At 37.7% G+C, this 12,348-nt stretch overlaps 2 protein-coding genes and 1 long non-coding RNA gene across 3 annotated transcripts; all 3 read left to right on the top strand.

Moving 5' to 3' along the window:
• The first annotated feature begins 5,271 nt into the window (after positions 1-5,271).
• LOC311088634 lies at positions 5,272-7,203 on the top strand. The gene is made up of 3 exons (XR_014607539.1): positions 5,272-5,345; positions 5,537-5,704; positions 7,128-7,203. It is a non-coding gene; the product is annotated as an uncharacterized lncRNA (long non-coding RNA).
• An 86-nt stretch (positions 7,204-7,289) lies between these two features.
• On the top strand, positions 7,290-8,563 carry LOC311087840 (serine/threonine-protein kinase pim-3-like; the record flags this gene model as incomplete). The annotated part of the gene is made up of 5 exons (XM_084121310.1): positions 7,290-7,326; positions 7,368-7,451; positions 7,646-7,740; positions 7,882-7,932; positions 8,171-8,563. The coding sequence occupies 5 exons, from the start codon at positions 7,290-7,292 to the stop codon at positions 8,561-8,563; spliced, it is 660 nt and encodes a 219-aa protein (XP_083977436.1).
• Positions 8,564-9,083: 520 nt separating this feature from the next.
• On the top strand, positions 9,084-12,134 carry LOC311088542 (uncharacterized protein). Its single transcript, XM_084122733.1, has 10 exons — positions 9,084-9,126; positions 9,358-9,447; positions 9,573-9,653; positions 9,839-9,904; positions 10,049-10,132; positions 10,239-10,406; positions 10,758-10,822; positions 11,033-11,135; positions 11,312-11,401; positions 11,947-12,134. Exons 2-7 carry the CDS (start codon positions 9,369-9,371, stop codon positions 10,790-10,792), a joined length of 513 nt encoding a protein of 170 aa, XP_083978859.1. The 5' UTR covers positions 9,084-9,126; positions 9,358-9,368; the 3' UTR covers positions 10,793-10,822; positions 11,033-11,135; positions 11,312-11,401; positions 11,947-12,134.
• The last annotated feature ends 214 nt before the right edge of the window (positions 12,135-12,348 follow it).

The following is a 12,348-nucleotide window of genomic DNA, read 5'->3' as shown; positions in this document are numbered from 1 at the left end:
AATAGAATAAGCATATTTTAAGCCGATACATCAACATCTCTCATCATTGGGGTGGGGGAACGGATTTCGTCAGCTGAACTTTTTGCCGTCGGATTCTGTTCCCCCTATGTTTCGTACACAATGAGGTTCTAATATTTATCAACTTGCAGCAAATCATTATCTTCAATAGCCTAGTGGTCAGTGCCCTCACAATTTTATTTCAGCTTTGGGCGATCCGAGTTCAAGTCCCGGGTCGTCAAATCTTCTTGATACTATACTGTCCAATTAAAATAAAAGGCAAGGAAATACATTCTTTAAACTGATGCAAGTTAAGCTCCATCCACACACAAAATAGAATAAGCATATTTTAAGCCGATACATCAACATCTCTCATCATTGCTGTGGGGGAACGGATTTCGACAGCTGTTTTTTTGCCGTCGGATTCTGTTCCCCCCATATTTCTGACAAACTGAGGTTCTAATATTTATCAAATTGATGCTGTTTAAGCTCCATCCACACACAGAATAGAATAAGCATATTTTAAGCCGATACATCAACATCTCTCATCATTGGGGTGGGGGAACGGATTTCGACAGCTGAACTATTTGCCGTCGGATTCTGTTCCCCCTATGTTTCGTACACAATGAGGTTCTAATATTTATCAACTTGCAGCAAATCACTGTCTTCAATAGCCTAGTGGTCAGTGCCCTCAAATTTTTATTTTAGCTTTGGGCGATCCGAGTTCAAGTCCCGGGTCATCAAACTGTCTTGATACTATACTGTTCGATCATAATAAAAGGCCAGAAAATACATTCTTTAAACTGATGCAAGTTAAGCTCCATCCACACACAGAATAGAATAAGCATATTTTAAGCCGATACATCAACATCTCTCATCATTGGGGTGGGGGAACGGATTTCGACAGCTGAACTATTTGCCGTCGGATTCTGTTCCCTCTATGTTTCGTACACAATGAGGTTCTAATATTTATCAAATTGCTGCAGATTAAAGCTTCAATAGCCTAGTGGTCAGTGCCCTCACAATTTTTTTTTTAGATTTGGGCCCTTAGATATGAACAACCATATTCTCTCTAGACTAGAGGCTAGATGTACAAGGTATATTATATTAGCACATAGACACAGATTGCTCCAAATGGGCCCAGTGAGTTGAGTCTAGAGAAAGTGAAGTACCACTACTGCAATAATGCATAAGAACAATTGGTAAATACCATAGTAGAATTATCACAGTAGAATTTACCCTTGTATAGTCAAACACTGCTTTTAATAATACAAAACAGAGAAGTTTTTCAAATAATAGTGCTTACACATCCCTTCTGATCAAATTCAGTCGGGTGACAAAAAGTTATTATGTATAGTTAAGATGAGAGAAATTTGTGGGAGGAAATAACTGATTTGTAAAAATATTATTTGTAGTCTTATAACATTGTATGCTATTATAGTTTTTATATATGTTCATTTTATATATATATATATATATATATATATATATATATATATATATATATATATATATATATGCTCATTATAGTTCAACTGGTGAGATAATAATGGAAAAGTTGAAGGGTCCATTTCCAGGAATACACTATAGATACACTAAATATTACAGAAGCACTTTGGTCAAGAAATACTGCAATGCTTTAATAATTATTACTATTACTATTTAATAAAAATAACTATTTTTTGTAAGCAAAGAAAAAAAAAGTTTCACTGTAATCAACAAATCTTTTGCTGCATCAGGTTAAACCCACAATGCAATCTGTCGTTTTAGTTTGATATTTAATGGGGGCAGATTTATCACGTTTATAGTTAACTGGGTAGCAATTGTGAACAATTTTAATAGAGAATTCAACAATAATTTGGATTTCTTCACCACTACTACTAACCGGTTGGATGACGCATTAGTGATACTGAAAGCTGATTGGCCTTGTGGTTATATATGCGGAAAAGGGCCAATTTAATTAATTTATATGATGTCCGATTTATTCTCCCTTGTGCCTTTTTGCGCGCATTTTCCACGGGTTTTAATAATAAAACTGTTCTGAAAGAATGAATATCATATAAAAGAAAACGTCAACATTAAATTTGTAACTGTTTAATAAATCAGAGTCGATGTGCGCGTGCATGCGTGATTCGAATTTAGTTGCTAGGAAGGTTATGAATTCTGACTGCGTATATATTTACACTCGAACCGATCGCTGTCTGTACGTGCTTTATAGTGTTTTAAAATCTTAGATGCTGTAACGATGCATGTTATGAATGCTGCCTATATTTACACTTGAATCTTGCAGTGATTCAAATTTTAGTTGCTATAGTGACGCGTTTTATGAATTCTGCAATCTGCATGTATCCACAATTCCCGATCGACCGCTGTCTGTTGTTTGAGAGACGAGGGCGAGGCGACTTAACAGACTTTTGCTGAGAATTTTCTGTGCGAAACTTGAGACTTTGAAGCTGTTTTCTGGATTTCTGAGAGGAGACTTTTATTCTAGAAGGACATCGGAGAATATATCCTTTACATTTGTGAAAGCGTCATATAATTTCTGAGAATAACTTGTTACTTTTATTTGTTTGTTTGATATTTTTTCAGGGGAGTATTTCTGAGGAGATTTGTATTGTGTTGTGTTTTGTTGTGTTGTGTTGTGTTTTGTTTTGTGTTCTTGATTTTATTGCAGTTTGGAGGAGATGTCGATGGCTCACGATCAAATGATGGGTGAAAGAGGAGGTGAGTGCTTTAATTTTTCATTTATGGTTTATGGTATGATGTTGTACAATGACTGACTACATTAATTTGAAGAACCCATTTGATCACATGTATTTGATTCCTTGCATGCGAAATAAAGTTTTGAATTTGAGTAACTTAACTGAAGTAAAAATGTGTAATTGACCACAGACATTGATTGCTGATTATTACTATTAACGTTATTAAAATATTACTAACTCTGTGATCTGTGAAATATTCCATCCTAAGATCACTCCAGACCCAGGAGCGCTGCTTTCCCTCAGACGGCTGGTCAGGAGGTTTGGAGACCCGGTTCTGGTGACCGTGGAGATTCGCTGCCCAGAGATGGACGAAGTAAGTTACACAATTTCCTTACTTGAGTGAAAGTAAGTTACAGATACTACTAGTCAAATATTACTCAGTTACAAGTAAAAGTTGAAAAGAGTTTTTAAAAGTACTTAAGTATCAAAAGTAAATGTCAATGCATTTTATTATTGTTGTTTGTGATAGTTACAGTACCTTGTGCCTCTGAATCTAACGTTATGCCTGCCTATACCTACCCTCATATCAATATGAAATTTATTTCTAGAACACAGTTCCTGTAGTGGGATTGAATGTGAGATTGAATAAGTGCTCTTAATAACATCCACAATAGTTTCGGACACCCTGTTTCGGGCTGTTCCCTCAAATAGTGCCCTATTTAAAGTTTTTTGGCTTTTAGTATGAATATGTCAGCCACTGTTATAAGCTAGTGTGCTCCAAAACAATGACAAAATGTGCATTTAGAAGACCAAACCCAACGCTGAAAATGAAAATCAGATTGATGTCAGAATCCAACTACTTTCTACTCAAGGACCTTGACAGAAATGTAGTGGAGTAAAAAGTACGATACTCGTCTTTCAAATGTAGTGAAGTTAAAGTAAAATGTTTCCAGAAAAAATAATACTCAAGTAAAGTACAGATGCTCAAAAAGTGTACTTAAGTACAGTACTCAAATACAGGGACGGACTGGGGCTAAAAAACAGCCCTGGACTTTCTCCCAAATAGGAGAAATTTGAAAAATGAAAAATCATTTTTTTCTCCCAAATGATCTCCCATCATCCGGCCATTCGCCCCTAGCCGTGCGCTACAGACACTATAGCCAGGATGTCCTGATACTATGCCACACACTGTAGCCTATCAGACAAGCAAGTAACATCTCAAAACCAATCATGATAATTGGGGTTGTGTTTATTAATGAAGCCTCAGCCTTCAAATAAAAACTAAAAATTTGTACAATGCCATTACATCTGCATTGAAAATAAAATACAAATAATGAAATGTCACTGCCCACAGAAACCCCAAATTACACAAACTTGTAATTATAAAACATATAGTTACTATATACCAGGGGTCTCCAACCTTTTTGTGGGCTACCTCTAGGGATACAATAATCTAGAAGGGCTACTTGTTTGTTATACTCAAAAATATTTATTATACATATAACATGGTGCTTTTTAACTTTACCTTTAACTTTTTTTTTTACTTTTCACCATAATATGCGAAATAATAAAATATCTTGAGATCTGGTTCAGGTTCAGGCAGTTTTAAACAATTCCTGAAAAATTATGAAAATATATATTGATTTTTTTTTCTCTATAAATCTATAGTATGTGTTATCAAAAACAAATATTTAGTATTAATATAAATGCAAAATAAATAAACTGCCATAACTTCTAAACAAAAACATTACTGCATTGATTACATTTAATAACATTACGTTTAATAACAACTTAATAACTTTAATAACATGACTATATATAAAAGCATTTTTAATATGAATATATACAGGCACATTTCTGCCAAAAAAAGTTTGTTTTACTACAGTTTTACTACAGTAAAGTTGTGGAGTGAAATGTTTTCTAACTGGTTTGTTCTTGGAACAATGTTTCGCCTGTTTTTTCATCTGTCTTTTAACTAACTTAAATCACATAGTCATCTGTGGGTTTATAATAGAGAATTCTGCGCTGAATTGAAATGCTTCTCAGTGGATCGCGCAGCTCTGTGTAATAATGTTCGCGTTATCGAGATCAGCCCTGCTTGCTTTGGCCGCGCACAGATCAAACAAGTTTCGTTCCGCTTTTTGAGCGTTTCCCATTTGATGTTTATCAGACGCAACTGCTATAAAGCCTACTATAACTTATAACTATTCAAATATAATGTAAGCAAATTTAAAAGTGCAATAGCTAGGTAAGCCTTATAAAACTATTAAGTCAGTGGCTAGTAGGCCAACTCTTTTTTTTTTACACGTAGCATATAAGTGATCGTATTAGTGCCCCTGCTGTTGGCTGTTCATATTGCTTTATTAGACTTTTTTTTGTGCCGACGGCCCTCGGTTGGACGGCCGTTCTGGACTTTTCCAGAACGCACAGATTGTCAGTCCGTCCCTGCTCAAATAAATGTACTTTGTTACTGTCCACCTCTGCCGCTGCCAGACCCGACCCAGAGCCAGGATCGTCCTGGATATTTAACATCTCTGTCTTCTGAGTTTTCTGTTTCTGTGTCCACAGGTCAGGCTCGCGGGACGAGGGCAAAGCGGAACCCAGATGATGGACGTCCGTCCACTTCGTCTAAACACTCTCGCAGAGGTCAGAATAGGCTTTTAATAAAGAAGTAATGGCTTAGTTTCTATTTCTATTTTCAATGGCTGATTTGTCAACTAAAGTAACGGTAACACTTTATTTTGATGGTCCCTTTTGAACATTCTGTCGACTATAAGTAACTTTGCAACTACAGATGTGTCTAATAGTTGTTTTCATTTGTTTTTTCTTCATTTCAGAAATAGCTCCAGAACGTACGAAGAGACCTGGTTGTCTCCTCAGGATCTGGAGGGCTTTGAAGGCTGTTTTCTGCTGCTGTTCCAGTAGTGCTGTGGATGTTGTGGAGCCTTTTATTCCGGAACCATCATCACCTGCTCCAGATCACTCCGGCGTCAAGCCAAGTAATGGTAAATCATTATTTTAAACAGTATTATCTTGTTTTCCACTCAAAATAAGGCTTGTTTTTACAGAATATTAAAATTATTTCCCCCATTATAATATTATTTATTATAATAGGGGAAAGTCTACTGTCTACTAATACTCTAGTAGAGTCTACTAATACTCTACTAATGAGAGTTAGTAGACATGTAGGTGTAATGTTACTTATAGACTTATAGAATGTCTTAAAGGAGACATATCATGCTTTTAAATTGTTCCTTTTTACATATAAATCATACATTTGTAGTCTATATAAAGCGGAACTGCAATGCTTGGGTCTGAATTCCTCATTATTATAGCTCCACAGGCCCCTTTTCTACCCCTTTTCTGATGTGTGTCTGAGAGCAACACGTTTTGGTGCGGTCTCTTTAAATACAATTGAGACACTTCATACCCCGCCCACACTCGGTTCAACTCCACCCCGTTCGGACATTTTTGTAGTTTGATAGCAGAGATACGATTATCTGCGGCACAGAAACTTTTTATTCACACGTTATTAACAAAACGTCAACAACGGAAGACTTGTCCAGCCAGCCTTACACGTTCGACCCAGAGTCGGAGCAGGAGCGAGATGAAAATGAAGACGACGAACCTGTAGAACAACGTCTTCATATGGATGTATCGCAATGGTGTGTTACTGTATTTACACATGAAACTTTGGTCTTCCGACCTTTTACCACCGTGTCGATTTATTTTGATTAATATGTGCGAGGGAGAGAGAGCAAGACAGCGTCTAGTTTGGAGACGGTGATGTCTTGTTTACACTTTCGCCTGGCTCCGAAGAGAGGGAGCGCGCGCGCGACCGGGTCTCTCTCTCTCTCTGCTCGTTCTTTCAGTTAAACATGCGCCCTGTCACAAGCGCGGCAGTTCATCTACATTAAACGGTGTAATGAAGCGTGTGGGTTACTACATCCAACAACCGAACATTTTAACTTACCCTCTCGTAACTTCTGCATCCTTTAGCTTGGACTACAAAATTGCAGCGAGAAATAAAAATGGCGGATTGCTCGAAGTGTTGGGCCGGAAGTCAATGTCCTTATTTGGCAGTTCCGCTGCAAATACTGTGACGTAATAGTTCAAAAAACGTCATAGAGAACAGAAAAATCAGAACAGGTTGAAAAATATGACCAAAACAGAATATAAAGATATCAACGAAGCACCTGAAGAGAATAATTTCATATTTTCTGTACTTCTAAACACTCCAAATATACAACAAAATGCATTTAAGGGCTAAAAAAGTGCATTTGGCATGATATGTCCCCTTTAAAGGGACCAAAATAAAGTGAAACCAAAGTTACAATTTGATGTGACCAGCACTGACATTGATAATTAATATTATTAAAAAAACAAAACAAAAAACAGTTTTTGATGTCTGAAATGTTCCATCCTCAGGCCGCTCCAGATCCTGGAGAACTGCTTCCAGAGATTCTTCTCCGGGCATCGCGTCATCCTCATCTTGGTCCCTCTCTGAGACCCATGTCGAGAGGTGGTGTAGAGAGCCGTTGAGTCTGAGCAGCCGAGGCTCGTACTGCGCCGAGTGGAGGTGGAGTGGCGATGGATCGGAGAGCCCAAACCAACAGGGTTTGTCAAGGTCCGACAGCCTCGAAGGGTTTCTGTGTCTGCCGGGTCCAGTTTCTGTCGAGCCAACAGAGACATCAACTGGCCGAACTGCTCAGGGTGCCGTGGAGGCTTCTCCAGTGAACAAGAGCTCAACAGGTGAGACTGAAATAAGGCTGGGCGGTGTAAAGTCTACAGAGAGAGATTTTGCTATTTCAAGTTTTTCAACTGAGTCAGTTTTTAACATTTTAACATCCGATTTGCTGTTGCTCGACCAGCACTGATATTTTTTAAATAAAACAATGGATCTAGCAAGCTAATAATTGTCTCATATTTTTCTGTGTGTTTTTCAGAGTCCTTTGAGTCTCTCTATAACGTGAAAAAGATGATTGGATCCGGAGGATTTGGAAGGGTGTTCCGGGGAATACGCAAATTTGATGGCAAAAAGGTAAATCTTACTGAATTGTACAAACATTTTGCTCTTGCATGCATCAAAACACATTTCAAACAATTTACAGATGGTTTAATACTTAGTACAAGGTGCTTGAATACTGTTACTGTCATTGAAACTGGGTTTTTGTGTGTGCAGGTTGCCATCAAGCGGATACGCAAGATTGACAACGATCGCTATCTTAATATTGTAAGTTGGCCAAAACCTGAATGTGTGTGGAGTTGTTTAAGTGCAGATTACTGTAGTTAATACACCCGTAGGAAGCGTTAGGTATAAATGTGATCAATAAGCCTAGAGGCACCAAATAACTTTGAGCTGAAAAGGCTCTTTTGAACGCATCTAAAAAGATCATAGAATAGTACATTTCAAAATGATGTTTTCTTCAGATTTTTACCCAGCAAACCTTCTATCTGCTTCTTCTCTCTAGCCTGGGCATCCCGAACCTCTCGTTACAGAAGTGGCGCTGCTGATGATGATGAGGCGAGAATCCATAAGCCCCTTCGTCATACAACTGTACGAGTGGTTTGAAGATCCTAAAGGATTCACTCTGGTCATGGAGTATCCCGAACCCTGCGAGAGCTTGCTGGACTCAATCACTCGTCAGCCTTGGAGTGACTGGTTCTCACGGGTCGTCATGATACAGGCTGTGCGGGCAGTGCAACACTGCATCCATCGTGGTGTTTTCCATAATGACATTCATGCGCAGAATTTCCTGTTGAAGAAAGACACGATAGACCTCAAGCTGATAGACTTTGGCTGCGGTCAGCTGTTTAGTAGTGAAGGCTACGAGAGCAACATATACAGGGGTGAGGAAACCTGAAGGTACTAATTATTTGATGATGCTTTAAAAAAAAAAAGCTCAACGATGTGCAAATGTCTTTCTTACAGGAGTTCTGAAATACTGCCCACCTGAAGTCTTTACAGAACCTCGATTCCACGCCGTCCCAGCAAATGTCTGGTCTCTAGGAGTGTTGCTGTACAAGTTGTCGAACGCATGTCTCCCTTTTCTTAATAGAACGGAAATCACACAAGCCAAAGTTATATTTCAGAACAGCAACTTATCCGAATGTGAGTGAATAATGATGATAAAATTGATAAACACACACATAAAGCAAACGATTTGTACAGAAAGTTAAAGGTTGAAGTGTGTCAGAATTTTTAGATATAGCTCAACGTATAGCGAAAATGTCAGGTCACATGGTCATGACTAACCAGCTCTCTCCTTATTAAAATGTGTACAGACTGCAGGGATCTGATTAGACAGTGTCTAGCCCGGGATCCAACTAAACGCCCCAGCTTAGAGCAGATGTTAGAACATCAATGGTTTGATCGTGATCTACACCAGATTGGAGAAGTTGAGGAGATTCACTCGATCAGTTTCAGGTGTGAGGAAGTTTAACAGGCAGAGGAGGATTATAATCTTTTGTCTTCAATTCTGGATTATTTGTAGTGAGATTTTCAAATTAATTTTCAAATAGGGGTGAGTAAAATGGCTGGGCTGGTCCAGTGGTGTAATTCAGTCATCAAGCTTCAGGGAATGGTTGGCAATATGAGTTTTTCTGTCATTTAAGTTGCTGATGCTTCTGGTTTTGGAATTTCTTTTAACAACCACAGGACAAAATGCAATGCTGCTCCAGTTACCTGCACCCCCAGAACTGGCTAACACCGCCATTAGACAACCAGAGAGTCCTGCATCTTCAGACAGTAATTTCATGTTTTTATTTATTCTACTTTACTTGCTCACAATGCAAATGGAATATAAAGTATTTTTAAGTCTGGGCTCAAAACAAAGTCTTTCAACCTTCCTGTTTCCAGTTGCGCGTATCCAGTTTCTGGATGTTCTCGTCCAACGCTTCACCGTTCACCCACAAGGTCTGAATCATCAGAAGCATTTAGTCCAGAGTCAGCCAGTAAGTCAGTAAACATTTTTTTACAACCCTCTACACACACCTTGGCAATAGAATCGCCATTGGCTAGTAAATTTCTTCATGTCCATGATCAGTTGCATTCTTCATAGTTGTCAATTCTCCAACCTCAATTATTGTAATATTACTTTTCAATGAGCTTCAACGCTTTTTTTGTTTGTTTTTTTCAGGATCTAGAGGTTCTCGCACACCTCAGCGTGGAGTTCGAAGGCCATCACAGTCCGGGAGCAGAAAAGGTAGGGCAGTGAGTCCATGATTAGTTGCATTCTTCATAGTTTTTAAAGACAGCTGCTCCTGCAATAATGTCAATAAGTGAGGTAGGAGAATTAACAACTATTTCAATGAGCTTCAACGCTGTTTTTATTGTTATTTTTCTTCAGGATCTAGGTGTTCTCTCACACCTCAGCGTGGAGTTCGAAGGCCATCACAGTCCGAGAGAGGCTTATTCCCCATGTCTCAAGCTAGTACGTCCATGGTCAATATTTATTATTTTGTATCATTCTTTAATAATCATAAAGTAAGATTTATAAAATACTTGACAAAAATAAATGAATGTATTTTCTTCCACAGAAAGCCAGAAGTCAGTGCTTGGAAAGCTAGTTGAAATTCTAGATGAGATAAAAAGAGTCGGGAGGCACTATGAGCCCCTGAATTCTGCTGTCCATGTTGCTAGAAACCTTAGAAGAGTTTGCTCAAGAAGAGGCACATCTCAAGGACCGCAACCTCTGGGAACAAAGGGTAAGATTTATACAGAAATTGGACTAAACTATGTCAATTAGACTAGACCCCCCCAGTCTCCAAAAAGTCTAAATGATCTATATTGGACAAAATTATTCTTTTCTAGTGCATCTGTTAACATGCACAGCTTTATAGAATGTGTAATTGAGGGACACACAGTGAAGGCGTATTTTCATGCCTTTGTATTAGAGGTGTACTACTGTCCCATAATATTTTGCATGGACTCAACATGTATGGATGAGTCAACATGACCAGTTCCCATTTAAGCTCAATCTGGCAACAATCAGTATATTACCAACACCATGGGTTTATTCATAATGTATTGAGTGTCTTTTCATGTGTCATGTACAGGTGTCCCAGCTCTCAATGGTGGGAGGGAGGAATGATAAAGACTGCGTCCATAAAGTGATGGACAGGTATTAAACAACTGTCACATGCTCAGAATATAGAATGTAATTATGCAGTTACATTTTTACTCATTGCCTGCTCTGTTTGCCCTCCTCTTAGCACATAGAAAATCAAAAATGCGGAAAGAGATGATTCATTAGGAATAATGCAAGCATAAAGGAATATTTGTAGAATGTAGGCGTGGACCTCACCCTATGATTTTGTGCATGTATTCTCAGGCTTTTCACCAACAGCCTAATGGCTTCTTTCAACATGAAGGGGCGCGGGGTAGCAGTGCGAAACAAGCCTTCCAGGATACCATTTTTTACTCTGTGGTAAAAGGTAATCATGTTTATATATATATATCTAATTTAGCTTACCAATTGTATTTCTTTTGGGAAGGTATGCAAATCCATGCAATTGTTAATTGATTAAATGTAAATACAGTGTGTAGTGGGAGCCTTAATGATGTAAGACGTGGTTTATTCATGCACCATCTAATATATTTTCTTTTGCAGCTGCAGTAATGAAGTGGAGTAAAACTGCCACAGAAGTTGAAATCAGGGCTGCTATGGCTGAGACACATGAACATGCTCCCGGGAGAGCTGGTGTGTGAACATTTGTAGTGTCAATTTTCTGAGTTGTGTTTTGTGTTGACTCTTGGAATGTGAAATCCGTGTTTTATTGCACTATATTTTATTTAAAATGTGCTGTTTTAAGTATAATAAAGCTATTCTCTCTTTAAAGCTTTGTTTCATTCATATGTTAATCTAAAATGTTATTTGGCATGTTGATGTGTTGGGACTTGAGAATTGACAATTGTCAATAGGCATCGAGTAAACGTTGAAGATTGACCTGTTTTCAATGTTTTCAATTTTCATTTTCAACCTTCAGTGGACCGTAATTAGACGTTGAAGATTTACGTCTATTCAACGTCTAATAGACGACTTTTTGCTAGCTGGGAATGTTCTTGTTATAGTCAAATCACCTTCATTTATATAGCGCTTGATACTATACAGATTGTTTTAATGCAGCATCCCTGTAGTAAACAGGAAAATAACAGAATCAGTAAACCAAACAGAATTCAATTCTGTTCTAGCTCTAAAAAAACATTCATGAGTTGACTTGTTCATATACTCTTTGTTTTGGATAGGAAATAACATGCTTGCTGAGAGCTCCGAGCTCGAGACTTGACCCGAAGCCAGAAGTCCAACACCAACCTGACAGAAACTCAGAACGTGTTTATTTTGTTTAACGTGTTTATATTTTATTTAACATTTGTATCTGTTGAATTGAAATGCTGCATGTATATTTGTAATAAACGTTAAAGAAAATTGTAAATGGGCTTTTTCGTTTGGACTTGTTATTAATTTGGATGTATTTTTTATTATTAATATGGATTTATTATTATGCAACAATAACAAATATAAAACAGTGACAAACAATAATAGACAAAATAGATACAAATTAAATGAAAACAATATCACAGGCAGAAAAATGGCACATCTTTCACACTGTTTACATTTTGTTTACATTTGTTAAACGCTATTTATGA

Source organism: Abramis brama (genome assembly GCF_963993115.1).
Source record: "Abramis brama genome assembly, chromosome: 8".
Lineage (NCBI taxonomy): Eukaryota > Metazoa > Chordata > Actinopteri > Cypriniformes > Leuciscidae > Abramis > Abramis brama.
Note: the sequence above shows the minus strand (reverse complement) of the source record. Positions and strands in the feature narration are given on the sequence as shown.

Excerpts from the sequence above, each read along its gene's own strand:
- LOC311088542 (XM_084122733.1), top strand. The coding sequence starts at position 9,369 with ATGCTGCTCCAGTTACCTGCACCCCCAGAACTGGCTAACACCGCCATT. Across the intron at positions 9,905-10,048 it reads ACAGTCCGGGAGCAGAAAAG|GATCTAGGTGTTCTCTCACA; the intron begins GTAGGGCAGTGA and ends ATTTTTCTTCAG. Across the intron at positions 10,133-10,238 it reads ATTCCCCATGTCTCAAGCTA|AAAGCCAGAAGTCAGTGCTT; the intron begins GTACGTCCATGG and ends TTTCTTCCACAG.